Source organism: Anser cygnoides, chromosome 1 (assembly GCF_040182565.1).
Source record: "Anser cygnoides isolate HZ-2024a breed goose chromosome 1, Taihu_goose_T2T_genome, whole genome shotgun sequence".
NCBI classification, from domain to species: Eukaryota; Metazoa; Chordata; class Aves; order Anseriformes; family Anatidae; genus Anser; species Anser cygnoides.
This window is the reverse complement of record NC_089873.1, coordinates 62,570,971-62,586,314: the sequence shown is the minus strand read 5'-3', so window position 1 is coordinate 62,586,314 and position 15,344 is coordinate 62,570,971. Positions and strand designations below refer to the sequence as shown.

The 15,344-nt window shown below is 38.3% G+C and overlaps 1 protein-coding gene across 5 annotated transcripts in view; it reads right to left on the bottom strand.

The window, feature by feature from the left end:
• Positions 1 to 15,344, bottom strand: part of DGKI (diacylglycerol kinase iota) — a 219,082-nt gene that overhangs the window by 73,703 nt on the left and 130,035 nt on the right. For 3 of the 5 annotated variants that reach the window (XM_066998135.1, XM_048051847.2, XM_066998137.1), the window contains 2 exons: positions 14,730 to 14,792; positions 4,632 to 4,732 (listed from right to left, as the gene is read on the bottom strand). In XM_066998135.1, the coding sequence (XP_066854236.1) occupies positions 4,632 to 4,732; positions 14,730 to 14,792 (164 nt within the window). The remainder of the gene's footprint in view (positions 1 to 4,631; positions 4,733 to 14,729; positions 14,793 to 15,344) is intronic. The other 2 variants (XM_066998132.1, XM_066998138.1) reach the window with 1 other exon arrangement.

Sequence of the window (15,344 nt, the reverse complement as noted above, 5' to 3'; positions counted from 1 at the left end):
ACAGCACTGGAACAGGTTGCCCAGAGAGGTTGCGGAGTCTCCTTCTCTGGAAATGTTCAAAACCTGCCTGGATGCCATCCTGCGCAATGTGCTCTAGGTGTGTTCCTGCTCATCATGGGCATTGGACTAGATGATCTTCAGAGATCCCTTCCACCTTTGGCCATTTTGTGATTCTGTGATTTATAATGCTGCTTTGGATCAACTATCATATTGGGCAGGAGGAAGTGAAACTGGTGATTAGGGTGACAAGTGCTTGGGACATATAAGGAAGGTGTTAGAGTTGACAACTACGTTTGCAGCAACAAAGAACATTATAACATAAAATGAAGAGGATATATCCCTTTCCTAAGAGAGTGCATGGAAGCATTCACCCCCTCACAGAAGGATCAATAAGCATCCCTTGTACCAGCATCAATCATCGCACAGACAATACTGAGATGCTGACAGAAGAAAGAATGAAGGAGAAGAAGAACATAGGGGAGAGAAGGAAGGGGAAATTCAGAAACAGTGTCTTGGTTAAATGGCAGCTGCAGTGCTAAAAAAAAAATAATAATATAGAGAGCAACAGAAGAGACCAGGCTAAGAAGAGTTTTGACCTTCAGAGGACAAAACTACATTCTTTAATTGCTCAGAAGGTTTTAAAATGAGGTGTCTACCTCCAGTACAGTGAAGATTAATCTTCATGGAACAGTTTGTATGACGAGTTGTTAGATGTCAGGAAGTACAATTTCAGATGAAGCAGCTGATAGAATCAAATCAGTATTTCAAGCAAACAAGAGGAGTGAAATGTATTTACTGTGAGTTAAAGTGATCCAGATTATTACACTGATGTCAGAGCTTTCAAAACTCTATTATGTAGACATGTGACAGGCAAAAACCATAATAGCTTCTTTGCTATTGTTCCTTCAGGGATAACAGCATGAGTCGTTATTAACTGGCTTCCTTTTCCTTTTCAGATTGCTGTGGGATTCTGGTTTAGTTTTCAAAAGATCTGGGGAGGTAGAAGTGCTTTTAATTGGTGTGGGCAGAGAATGAATGGTAAGGCACAGTATTCTGGAATTAAGTTGCAGGTGTTCTGCCAAAGCCTTGACAGATATGTAAAGTGAGTCTCTTGTGAGTATCAAGAGAGACACACATGCACCTGAGAGCTATATTTGTGCTGCAGGAAGCTACCCCTCTTAAAATAGGCCTTGAAGAAATACTACTGTAACAAGACCCAATGTGAGTGTTCTTAGAATCATAGAATCACAGAATATCCTGAGTTAGAAGGGACCCACAAAGATCATTGAGTCCAACTCCTAGCTCCACACAAGACTACATAAAAATTAAACCATATGTTTGGCAACATATTGCCCAAACGAACGCTGGCAGGCTCGGTGCCATGACCACTGCCCTGTTCACTGCTCTGGGATGAACAATCCAGGTGACCTCAGCTGCTCCTCATACACCTTACTCTCTAGATGCTTCACCATCTCCATAGTCCTCCTTTGGATGCTAATAGTTTTATGTCCTTCTTATGTTGGGGCACCCATAACTGCACACAGTAGTAAAGGTGAGGCTGCACCAGTGCAGAGCAGAACAGGACAATCCCTTCCCTCAACCAGTTAGCAGTGCTGTGCCTGATGCACCCCAGAATGTGCTTGGCCCTTTTGTCTGCCAGGGCACACTGCTGACTCCTATTCAACTTGACATCAAACACAGCCCCCAGATCCCTTTCCATGAGGCTGCTCTCCAGTCTCTCATGCCCCAGTCTGTACATATACCCACTGTTGCCCCATCCCAGGTACAGAATCTGGCAGTTACTCTTGTAAAACTTCTTACTGTTGGTGATTGTCAAGCCCTCTAATTTGTTGAGTGCTCTCTGCAAGGTCTCTCTACCCTCAGGGAAGTCAACAGCTCCTCCTAACTTAGTATCATCCTCATTGTATTTTGCTAGTGCACAAATATTATCTGTTTTAATTTTTGATTAAGACTGGCAAAATTTCAATCATTAACTTGTCATGGTCATTTATTTTGGACAGCAAAACTCTTTCTCCTCAACCCACCCTGCCCATTATAGACTCCTAGGTAAAGAATGAGAGTTACTTCTTATGCCTCAGCACTCCCTCTTCCTTCTCTAACCAAATAACTTCTAGTGGCAATGCTCCATGAAAAGGTTTGCTGATGAGGACTGAGACAGCATGCTTATTCCATAGACGTGTTTAGTAAATGATAGGGACAGGCAGGCAGTGATCTATAGACTTCCCATCAGAAAGCCATTTAATATGTATCCAATTATCTATGTCAGAAATACAATTAAAATGGCTATCTGCTCTTCTTAAAAGGAACATTTATGTGATTTTCCAGCTTCCTTCCTCAAAAACTGAGGTTGTGCAGTCCTCTAGTATAATGATTCAGCTTGATGTCTGACTACATCTCAGTTCCCAGAGGAGATACAAGCATTTTGCAGTAAGTCACAGGGAAGCTGGGATCTTAGTTCTAGAACCACAGGGATTTTCCATTTTTCTGCTTCATGGAATTCAAGGAGCTGGATGAAATTCAAGGAGTTCATATTTTAAACAGTTTGATTTCTGACTGTTTAGAGAGTGCTTCTCTTCCCATACAGGATTTTCTTCAGCCATAGTTAGCATTAGCCAGGAATCTTCAAATCAAGATCAGCCTCCTGTAAACTTGTTAGTCCAGCCTTTAGGTTGAACAATTCTGATAGGACACGATAGGATTTATGTCCAGAAAAACAGACTGATGACTATCAGTGTATGCTGTGAATTGTGTGTCCTTATACAGGGCTTTCCTAATATCTGCAGAGGGTAAGGTGAGATATATTTTCTGATTTTTTTTTTGTAGGCTGGTGGGGATATTATTTGCTTTCTGGTATTTTAATGTGAAAACAGTAATACGTAATAATCATTGAGACGGGTAAAGAAGGACAGACAGGAAAAACAACTTCATGAACAGAGTCAGGGAAGAATACTCTAGCCCAGCTATATTATATTATCAATCTGATCACACACGAATTTGAAAAAGATACAAAAGGACCCCCCTGAAGATGGTCTGCCAATGTATGAAAGCAACCATTTTAACTTTTGGTGTGCAAACATCTACTTTTTGAATAAAAACCTCTTAAGCACATGATCAGCAAGTGATCAAATGTGTGTATAGTCTAAAACCAAATTTGAAAGCAGCTAGATCATTCTCTGGACTTTTTCTTTTTAAAAATGTTATCATTATGGTTTTTGAAGGTGACAAATAACAAATACTTATTTACAGTTGCAGTGACAACAGTGTAAAAGGTTGTATAACTCCTGTCAGACCACATAAATGGCTCTTAAGATCTATTTAATAAATACTAAACAAACAAAATTTACATCTGTAGTGAGGTTGGATGAGAATAGTTGTCCTCAGCTGGAAAGGCATAGGAAGAACCACCAAAGGAACCAGATTGTTTCCAGCAGGATTGAAAACACATCTATCCAACATGGCCCTAAGGATACTCAAGGTCAAACTCTCAACTTAAACCTGAAAGAAATTCTTCTCCAGTGAGCCATAATACTCTTCTTGTTATTATTCCTCTCAGTCCAGAGATGAAGGCTTAGATTGCTTTAATTATGGCTCAAATGTACTAACAAACTTCAGAAAAGGCTGTCAGGACCTCCATTAAAATTCAAACCATTTCAGTTCTTTTGTTGGATGGAGAGCAGATGAACTGAGAGAAGAATAAGGAGGGGTGGAACTGGAGGGGTGAAAGTGAAGCAGTTTAACTATCTTCCAACAGTAAGATAAGTAAACCAATTAAAAGGAGTGTCATCCTGTAATTACCAGAGCACTCTATATTACAGAGGGAGCTGAAGCTTTGTTACACAACAAACAGTCATCCTTGTAATTTAATATGAATAATGAGCCAGATGCATGAACAAGACTCTATTAAATTGTTATCACAAGCAGACGTGTCCCTCATTGATTAATGACTGTGTGTCACCGAGGAAAGGAACTCCATTTCTAAGCATGGATCATCATCATCAGTGTTGCCAACGCAACCGTCTGTCTGCTTTTGACTTACCCCTGAATGTGGCAATTAAACCATTACATGAGGAAACAAAACAGTGATTATTTTCTTACGTGCAAAACTGAAGGCTCTTAAAGAGTAAGGGAAACCAGATTTGCTTCTCAAGATAAATGCACCTGTGCCAAACCCATGTTCAAGATCAGACTGCTCTTGCAATATGAAATTAATCATGGTCATTCATTCAGTTTCAAATTTGGTACTAATCATAAAACCTTAATAAGTTTCATATGCTAGGAGAAACCCAGTAGAATCAACAAAGAGACGCAAATAAAATAAGAGGTATGAAAAACACTTATTTTACAGCAAATGAAATCAACTTGCAGAAGGCATAGTTAAGTAAGAAAACACATGAATTCTCTGTGTATGCCCTTTATACAGGCAGTATTTATATAGACAGAATGTATATATGCATATGCACAGATCGATAGATGAACATATAGTCCACATAGGACTCACTCAAAATGTGTGCTTGACCCTGTTTTGTTTTTGTTTTGTTGTTACTGCTAATATAAGATCTATACAGAATGCTCTACCAAAAGCAGCTACAACCTAGCTTCTTCCAACTTACAAGCTTCACGCAGTTTTTCCTTGTCATAAAGTAGCCCCTCATATTCTTGCAAATTAATCCGGTTCACTCTGATCCGCAGGCGATCTGGGATGGAATGAGGACTGTAAGAAAAGAAGAAAATTTCTTAGACAAGGTTTTCCATGGAAGAACAAAGAGAAAAATAAGATATGAAGAGATTTTAATCTTCTGTGAAAGAAGAAGAGCAAGCCTCTTCTAAACTGGGCCAGTTCCTCCCAGGCCCATCACTGTGTTTGTACAAGATTAGGACTACCCACCGTACAAAATACCTGTTACATCCTAAATGACAAGCAAGATCAAGAAGCCCATTTGCTGGCTGTGTGGTCTGGAATTGCACGGGCTTTTCCGAGCTCTTCAGTCTCTCTATAAATAGCCCTCCCTGCTGCAATCTGCCTTTTTGCACATCTCTACAGACCTATTAAAGTCAGTAAATCCATGAAGCTTTGATTCAGGATGCAGATGATTTCTTGGGACATCTCTCAGGACAATTATTTCTCTGTCCATGAGACCATCCACCCAGATCTTCAGAAGATCCTGTTTCAGCAGCTCTGTCCTGGGGAGCAGGCAACAAATGTTGCCAAGAACTGGATTTCTAAAGTAGAGTCCCATACACAAACTACAAGGGGACTTAAAAAAAAAAAGATACCTCTTTTCTACTGATTTAGATGATTTAGATGCCTTAGCTGCCTGCATACTTTTGAAATTGCCCATGGGTTCCCATCTATAAATTTGAGTGCCCATATGTTGACAGAAAGTTGTTCTGAAGAGCTTTGTTTTGTTTTCATATTTCATCTTGCTGTTACTACTTGATTTTTTTAACCAAATGCTATGTAAATTAACTTAATCACATTTGCATTTTACAATTCTAAAGAGAGAAAGATAGCTTCTGTATTATAATTCATATATCAAAAGTCTGTCCTGGCAGGTCTGTCCCATTTAAAAGTAGATTCTTCATTCAGTGCTTCCACTGAAAGACTATTTCACTATGTTTTATTTTAGTTAATGACAGAACACCTAACATACACACAGCCTTTTAAAAGTTAGCATTCTGTGCACTGTCATAGACAGAGTTACTGTTCCCTTTGTTTCAGTTTTAAAATATTTGACCTACAGCATTTGCACTGCTAGTTTAAATACCAATGAGCACAATCCACATTTTTTTTTCCTTTTTAAGCAAGCCATTTTCTTTTTGGCCTGAAAATACTGCAGATCTAACACACAGTTTGTAACCATCTCTTGGTAAAGATTTTTTTACCACTGAGATGGTAATTAGCAAATATTTCAGACTTTTCTTAACTGCATACTTTTTGTCTGTCACTTATGGACAGCTCTGTCACACAGGGGCAGATGAAAGTAAAGATTAAAAATCAAATCCCAGTATAAAAAAAAAAGCTCTACTGGCACAAGTGCTCTCAGCCTAAAAAGTGATAAAGGATAATGAATTCAGGGTGCCTTGATAATTGAAGTGTAAGACAACATGTTACAAAGAGCTGCACTCCTTCTGTTCTGAACAGGAGTTTCTGTATTAAAAATGAAAATAACCCTAAGATACATGGAAGATAACTTAGAAATCAGTAATCCTTAATAGTAGCTCTAAGACTGATGCACCCAGCAGCACATAGGCTGCCCAATGTGTTTCATTTGCTGTATGATGGGGACTGTTGTGTAAAAGCGCCCCAAGATATAGGCTCATATATAGGTTCATATTTAAGGTAAGCTTTTGCAGTTTGCTTGACAGACACCTGGGATGGTAACTTCCAGCAGAGCTTCAGGGGGCAGCCTGCTAACTCAGGTGCCATTATATTATCCTACAGATCTGTGTTCTCCACGTGCAGACTCTAAAGCTGGCTCAGCAATCCAGGGAATATTATCACACGCAAGCTGGAGGGAAAGGTATGTAGATGGAAGAAGACTAAATGCAGTGAGTCTGACACTTTTTTTTTTTCTCAAAAATAACTTTAATGTCACACTGCTGGATCAGAAATGAACATAGTCTGAGGAACTGTGTTCCTTCCCTTCCAAATTATACAAAATGCAAGTTTCAGAAATAAAAATCATGGGGGATTTTATTTTTAGCCAAGAAAAGATAAGAAAATGTTTAAGTCAGGAAACATAGAAATTTAACTGCATAGTCTTTGTCTGAGGGGAAAAAAAAATAATTCATTGCACTTAGTAGGGTTCATGAAAATTACAGACTGACAGCCTTGAAAAGTGAAATCTTTTATGCACTGGTACAACATGAGAAGAAGCTATGCTGCTACTACCACATATTATTATGAAGGTAGCTCAGTCTTCCAGCAGATACGTTTATAACCTGGGGATTATCGGTAGGTTTGGAGGAGTGACTGGTTATGAATCACCTCTTCTTTGAGCTCAGCTGGGAAGAAACAGGGTGGAGAGACAGGAGAACTCAGCAATGTCTTATTTCTCCTGTAACACTCAACCACGCTATGAAGACAGACATCATTCTTGTTATGCCCTGAATTAAGCCAAGTGTAAACCCAAACCAAAAATTGTCTCAAACTGCTGTTTTGTCTGAAACCAGAACCAAATCTATATTATTCTTCTGAAGTCTGAACTACCCAAACTGGAACTGTACTGAAAAAAAAAGAAAAAAAAACACGCCTTCCAATCCCCAGTGAAAAATAAGCATTTTACCAAAAGCTCTTACCCAAGTAGGACTTCCTTAGCCCCGGACTGGTGATGTTTGCACTCCAAACCAGAACCATGCCATATCTGTTCCCTACTCACCCTTTTCCATTTCTTCCTTGCTACACATCTCATTAGTGTGTAATGTTCAGGCCTCCCACTTCCACTCTGTGACCCCAGCACTGCTCTCCACACCAGAGGGAAAACACTTCAGTACAGGTTTAGTTCACAACGTAAGCTGCAATTGTAACTCCTAAGAGATCACTTACTCCTTTTTCTCCTTGATTAATCCTTTTTGATCACACATAGCAGATATCTGACTGATATTTGTCCTTCTACCATATGTTGTTTCCCACCAGTCTGGTTCATCCAGCACCTGCTGGCGTTCTTCACTTTGAGTGATGATTTTTTTTTAATGTGTTTTTGTGTCTCTGCAATGTCTGTGTGGGATTTACTAAGGCTGTGAAGTCTTTAGTACTTCCTACTCAAAATTTCACTTCCTCTCTTTCCACACACTGTGTCCTTTCTTGTGTTCCTTGGTGCACGGCAGGACAGGAATGTGCCGGATACAGGCAACTGTAGACAAGCTATGCTCTATTGCAAGAAATATCGGGTGAATTTCCTGGTACATCAGTGCACTGCATATCTCTGAATTAGCATCCATGATGAAGCAAGAACACTATCTTAAATGTAATGTATTACTTGAGGAGAAATAGCTCCTTTCCAGGTCAAGTGCAGGAGCATAATCAGCTGAAAAGTGTCATCAGGGTTTCCTATTTTCTTCTCCTGCTCACCACCTTTCTTCAAAGACATGGAACATTAAGATAGTACTACATAAATAAGTCGTATGTGTTGAAAGATACAACTGAACTTGCCGTTTTGCCCATTTGAGAAATTCAGCTATCTTACTCATAAAAGCATAACCTCAGAAACTACAGTTTCTAGACAAAATTAGCTATTTTCAGAAACATGAGTGCTCAGAGGCCCTTTCTAAGGGGTAGAGATTGTATATACTTAGCTAAGTCCAGACACAAGTAATGCAGTCACAACTCAAATACATATAAGTACATGTATGTGTATATATGCACAAATATATACACATATGCAAAAACATTTATTCAGTGGCTTAAATCTGAACTTTTGGGTATGATTTATTTCCAAATACTCTTTTCTCCATCAGAATATAGTTGTTGGCTGACATTATACTGTCTTACTGAATTTTAGACCTATTTAAAACAGCTTTGCCTCTGAAAATTCACTCTGTGAATATTCACTCTTTGTGATATCTTACGTGTTAGAATATTGTCCTCATCAACCAGCTAATTGACTCATTCAGTCACACAACTCATGAGCTGCATACAGAGCTCTCTTAAACACAGTTGAGCAAAACACTTCCACCATAAATACTTCTGTAATCACCACAGACACTGTATAATAATCCTTACTATTATACAAATTGCACTATTCCTTTTGTTTAAACATACTGAGCATATTCAGAAACCACAAAGCTCAAGGACACAAGCGTATCTATGCAAAAACTAATAATACAGTGCTGAATGTCACTGAAAGCAAATGTTGACATTGTATTAATAGAAACTGATGTTTCTAAATACTGCATATAATAACTTGCCCATGTGTAAGGACAGGAAGAAAAGCATTCCAGATAGAGCAGTAGAAAATTTATAAATAAATATTTACAAACTGCTGCATTGCAATTCAACCTAACATATTTAAATTTCTTGCACCTATTATTCTTCAAAATAGTGTATTACATAGTCAATGAAAAGTAATTTAAAGTACAGATGAATGAATTCCATTACTTCCTATAGAACCTGCTTAAGAACCTCGTTCCCCAAGCAGGTCAATCCACAGAATTACCTTCTAAAGGTCATATGCCCCATGGGACCATAAGTACAGATTCCGGTCAACTGAAACATTCTGTTCATTCGTGTTGATTAGCTAAAATGGTTTCCTTTAAATACAAACCTAAATATCAAAATTCTCAAAGCAGGAGCATGGATAGGCTATTTTACCATATTGAATTTTATATGATGGACTTTTGATTAACATGGACCAGAAGTGCACATTTGAGGCATTATTTAATAACAATCCAAATGAGCCTTGTAGAAAAAGCTACGCACATTAGTTCATTGAAACAAACTATAAATGATTGTATGCAGATGTTATGAAGTCTTCTCAAAATTACTCTAATTCACCCTCATCAAATATTATGTAATTTCAGTAATAAAGAATTATTTTCTTTCCTTTTCTAGCTTGCAAAGTAGCTGAAAAGTACAAGGAAATAGTATTAGTTTCTATCAAACAAATAGGATTTCATTTTTCCACAATACAGAAGATGACAGATATTGAATAATTCCTAATTTAAGGAAAATGGGATGCTTTCTGGGAGCTCTTAAAACTTGTAGACAGTCATAAAAATAGTTTTAAAAAATTAAATGTAAATAAAGCATAAAATTGTTTGCTTTAACATAAAAATGGCATAAAAATAAAAAATAAATAGCATAAATATAAAAAATAGCATAAAAATTGTTTGCTTTAAAGCCTACTCCTCTCTGAGTAGATATTCACAGAATGGCACACCAGGGTGCACATTGGAATTGGAACCACTCTTTGTACAGGGTAGCTCTTAGAAAGTCAGTGTCATGCTGAATAAACTGTTTATAAGGTGGACTCATTTTTAACACACACACAAACCCCCATACCTGCTGCAAATTGCTTACTGTAGAAGTATGTTTGCTTCCCTCCTACACCTGAGCCATAGCATTTCTGTAATTCTAGAAATGTTGAAAAAAATAAACAAAACAAAAAAAACACAGCAAATACCTTACAAAAATGAGAAGAGCTTTTTTTTCCCCCCATTCCATTACTTGTGGTTCTAACCCACAGAAGCAGTAACGTGTACCTATTCTGAGACTGCGACCTGCTCTACTTCCACTCGCCGATAAAACCCACTCAGCTTTTCCTAAAGCTGTGACTTCCTTCTCTCACCCCTATTAATCATTCAGCAACTGGCAAGAGGATACCAGCCAACTCACTTGGAGCACAGCTGTTTCTCTTAAGAAACGTGTTCCTGCATCCAGTCACCCAGGAAAGAGAACACAGGCGGAGCAAGTTTAGGTCCTGCCCTAGGCGCTCCTGCACAGCAGCTGGATAACGCTTCTGCTATGTCACCAGGCTGATTCAACTGGGAAGAGGAACTTTTAAATTATGTATGCCCTAATCCACATATTAATTATTAATAAACCCTGTGAACCATTTCTTATTTTTCGTGTCTGCGTAAAGGAAATAATGATGATGATAAAAACGGTCCAACAATTCTACAATATCCAGTGACAAATTTCTGATAGGCCTTCCAGAATACAAACCACATCAAACTACCCACATACAGCTTTTAATTTGATTAGGCAAAGAGTAAAGGAAAATAAAATCTTCTCCTGCCCCTCCCTTGCAAAAACTAAACTTTAGAAAACACCATATTCCCCTGGGGCACGTTTGCAGTGACAGATTAATAAATTGCCTATCTCCTAGAGAAGAAATAAACATGCAAAACTGATTAAATGTTCCAGTGTTTAGAACAATTGGAAAAAGGAAAATAGCAACCAGAGGAGAAAAAGAAATTAACCTTACTTTTGAGATCTCATTCACAGAGCTTGCAAATGATATATTAAAAATGTGTTTTTGACAGCTTTTCTCTGCTTAAAACATAAGTACTGGCGCAACAGACCAGAATAATCTAGCTTCTTCTAATGGACAAATTTCAATACTTCAGAAAAGTCCACTGCTATTTTAAGGCAAAGCTCTTTCTGAGCTTTTTACCAAAAATATATATGTAAGTTCCACCAGGGAAAGACTTTTTTTTTTTCCTTCTGTTTGATGAGTTTTATCCCAGATAAGCCAGGTTAACCCAGTTGTACTAAACCTTTTTGCCCTTTTTTACCTCACACTTGCTCCAGCAAGAGCTCAAACATTTTGCTGTGTAAAAGCTAGACCCACCCATACACTTAAAACACTTGCCCAGGTGCCATGGTGCCATGTAGAATCCCTATCTTTGTTTTCCTTAATTTCACCAGGCTAGCTGTGGTCCTCCCATGCTTTGTGCTCCCAAGCACTGTGGATTCTCCAATAGTAACGATCCCACTAAACAGGTGCCCACTTGCTAAACAGGAAAATCTGTCAAAATAAAAATGAGACTCAATTTCTGATAATTCATTTAGCAAAGAAAAGGAAGATGTATACAAGCACTTTCATCTTTAATTATGCATTTGGAGAATAGCTCAGTTTGTAACACTTTCTTCCTTTTGCCTCATTTCCCCCCGATCTTCATTAGATTCTCCTTCTATAGACAATACCCATATTCAAACCAACCCACAAAGCTGACCTCTACACACAAAAATTATTCCTTTCACCCCTTTTTTATTCACATAGCCTGCATGCCATGCATACAGACTCTCTAGGCACACCCTATTGCGATCAACTCTATTAATAAAATCTCTTTACCAATAAGGCAGTGTTTGTATTTTCATTTGTGCAATGTTGTAATTTTTTAAAAAATCACGGTATATCCACAGTGTTTATTTTGATTGTAAAAGGACTGTACAACCTTTGTGAGTCAATTTTTAAATGGTAATTTTTTTCAGAACTTCTTTGAATTAAGCACATAATGCAGATGTACTATCATATGTATATCCTCCTCATCTCTAATGAACATCCAGCTGGAAAATGCAAGTCTTTACGTTCCTTTTAAAAGAGCCCCAGTTAAAAATTCAGCACTTGTATTTACTCATGCACCCTGTACAAACATTTCAAACACATCACACTACAGTCCCACTCTCTCTGCAACAAAGACCATATGTGCCTAATAATTTTGGCTGCTTCAAGTTCCCATGCCTACACTGCTGCAGAAAACTTGGAATTTATCTAATACAAGCTGTATCTATCTCCATGACTCTGAAGAATCCGTCATGCTGTTCAGTACTAACTATAACTCAGGCTTTTTATATATTGTTCAACAAACAAACAAACAAACAAAAAAAAACACATTTGAATCTCAAAGCCATCACAACCCAAATCAAATTTCCTTGATACGTCATGGGTTCTTATTTTAATTTGTCAGACACATTAATTGGCAGCCACAATACAGAAGCATGTTTAATCTATTTTTGTTTGTTTGTCTTTTACAGATTTTAAGATACAGAATATCTTTGACTTTCAAATTAGTTTGGGACTTATGAGTCTCTCTCTCTGTCTGCCTTATCCTGAGAACTGATATCAAATGAGATATTTAAATGAACTGTATCAAAACTTGGATGTCATTTTCCAAGGGATACCCCTCAACTTGGCAACAATCCTCCTTCTCCCAGACTTACAGCTTGGTTAATGTTCTGTGTAAGCAATAAGGCATATCTCAAGTATTCTTAAAGGCTTGCTTAGGATACTAAATCATTGATAGAGAAGTTATTTGTATTATGTTTTTTTCCTCAGCTGAGTACAGCCAATATGATACGAGGGTAAGGCACACTGAATTGGAAATCATTCCTTGTTTGCAAAATAACAAAGGAGGAACTTGCAGCTTTCTGAAATGTGACCGAATCGTTGAGGTTGGAAGGACCTCTGGAGGTCATCTTGTCCAACCACCCTGCTCAGGCAGGGACACCCAGAGCCTCTAGCCCAGGACCATGCCCAAACAGTTTTTGAGTATCTCCAATGAGCAAGACTACACGACCTCTCTGGACAGCCTGTGCCAGAGTTTGATCAACCTCACAATAAAAACACTTTTCCTTATCTTCAGATGGGACCTTCTGTGTCTTAGTTTGGACCCATTGCCTCTTGTCCTGTTGCTGGAAACCACTGAAAAGAGCCTGGTTTCATGTTCTTTACACCCTCCCTTTAGATACTTAAAGATATTGATGAATCCCCACACCAAGCCTTCTATTCTCCAGACTGAAGAGTCACAACTCTCTCAGCCTTTCTTCATAGGACAGAGGCTCCAGTCCCTTAAACATCTTTGTCACTCTTTGTTGGGTTTCCTCCAGTATGTCCATGTCTCTTGTACTGAGGAGCCCAGAACTGGACCCAGCACTCTAGGTGTGGTATCACCAGTGCTGAGTAGAAGGTAAGGATCACCACCTTTCACCTGCTGGCCGCATTCTTCCTAACACAGCTCATGACACCATTAGGACTTCTTTGTCACAAAAGCATGTTATTGGCTCATGGTGAACTGGGTGTTCATCAGGACCTTCAGGTGCCTTTCTGCAAATCTGAGATTTGCTCTAAATATATATATATATATATATATATATATATATTCAATCAATTTTCCACATAATCCTTGACTGGCTGAAAATTTACATTGTCTATTGCACATACCCATTTTTTAGAACAGAGAAGTGTTGGTGTTTTGTTGTTGTTTGGTTTTGGTTTTTTTTGTTTTAAATAATCCATTGCTTTTCTTCTATGATGAAATAAGAATTATGCTTGTAATCAAGTTTCTGCTCTGAATATTTGGATTTATAGCTCAGCAATTTACTATTTTCCATCATGCACCTCCAAGTTATTTATTTGGTAGTCCCACTTGAAAAGATATCCAGCATAAGACTGGCAAAGCAAGAAGACAAAAGGGATGTCAATAAAAAGCAAAATGTTTTGTTTTTTTTTTTGACTGAATAGTCAGAAAGTATTTCTGAAGCCAAACTATATTGCCTGAGTTGACATATTAAGTTGGGATTTTTTTTTATTTTTTTTTTTAAATTGTGCATACACAGATCTTTTCATAATAAAGCGTGTTCCCATAAAGGGGATGAATTAGAAGATACACACACATAATTGTAAAAGTGCCAATTCAACATACTTAAAAATATTAGTCTTTTCAATACTGTAGCTGCAATCTAGCAAGTTACTACATGGGACTTGCTAACAATCAAAATATTATTGAGGTGGGGGGGGGTGTCTCCATCTTCAATGCAGCTGCAGTCAATATCATGACACTTATCGTGCTACTCCTTTGGTAGACCAGTTTTCTGTTTTAATTTCTTATCTAGAAATGTTTTATGGCTGTGTTCATACCATGTTTTTTATTTAAACCAAAGGACAAAAGCCTGTCATCTAAACTTGTCCTGTGGGTTGTACCTGGCACTTCTCAGACGTGCCTGTCGCTATGGATTTGTCTGGCAATCTGTACTCTGGGCTGAATATAGTCACAATTACCAGACCTGCCCTGCTCACTTTCCTTAGGTACTGTGCGACTGCACCTTAACTGGCTAGACCATTGCTCCACGCCTGCCATGCTGTCTCCTGGGTTCCCATTTCCCCTTTGTTATTGGATTTTACTGGCATGTCTCCTGGTTGAACAATGCACAATGTAACAGCAACAAATTGTGGAACTTCAAAGGTAGAAAAAAGCCAGATACTCACACAGTGAAGGAATCAGGGGGAGCTGAGACTCTCCTCAGGTCAGCAGACTGCACTTTATGGATACTATAGGCAGCAGGAAATGAGTGGCCAGGTGAAAGGCAGCACAAGTGTGGACAGACAAGGAAAAAGGAAGTAGAGAGAGAGATTGGAAAGAAAGAGCAGAAGAGAAGAAAGAAAGAGAAAGACATACAACATTTAAACAGAAACAAAAGGAATGTGTCACATAAAAGTTGAATGAGAGACATGCAGAGCTCCAAGGTCACACTAAGAAGCCAAAAGCAACAGAAGACATGCAAATGGAGAAAAACACTTCTACACAGCACTTAGGAGCTTTCTAAAGACATGAACGAGGAGGACCAATGACAAGCTAGCTATACAAAGAAGACTAGGAGCCCCAGGATATGTGTTCCACAGGCACTGAAACATTTCAAGGCAGCAGACTTTGGAAGCAAGTCCAGAAATGCAAACAAACATCAAAGCCAAGATCCAAATGGATGGAATTGTCTACAAAGACTGGTTAACTTTAGTTAACTTTTAAGAAACAAAAATACCCTTACTAGAGATTTTGTATCCACAATGAAAAATTGCAGTCTCCATTCTTCTTTCATGTACCTT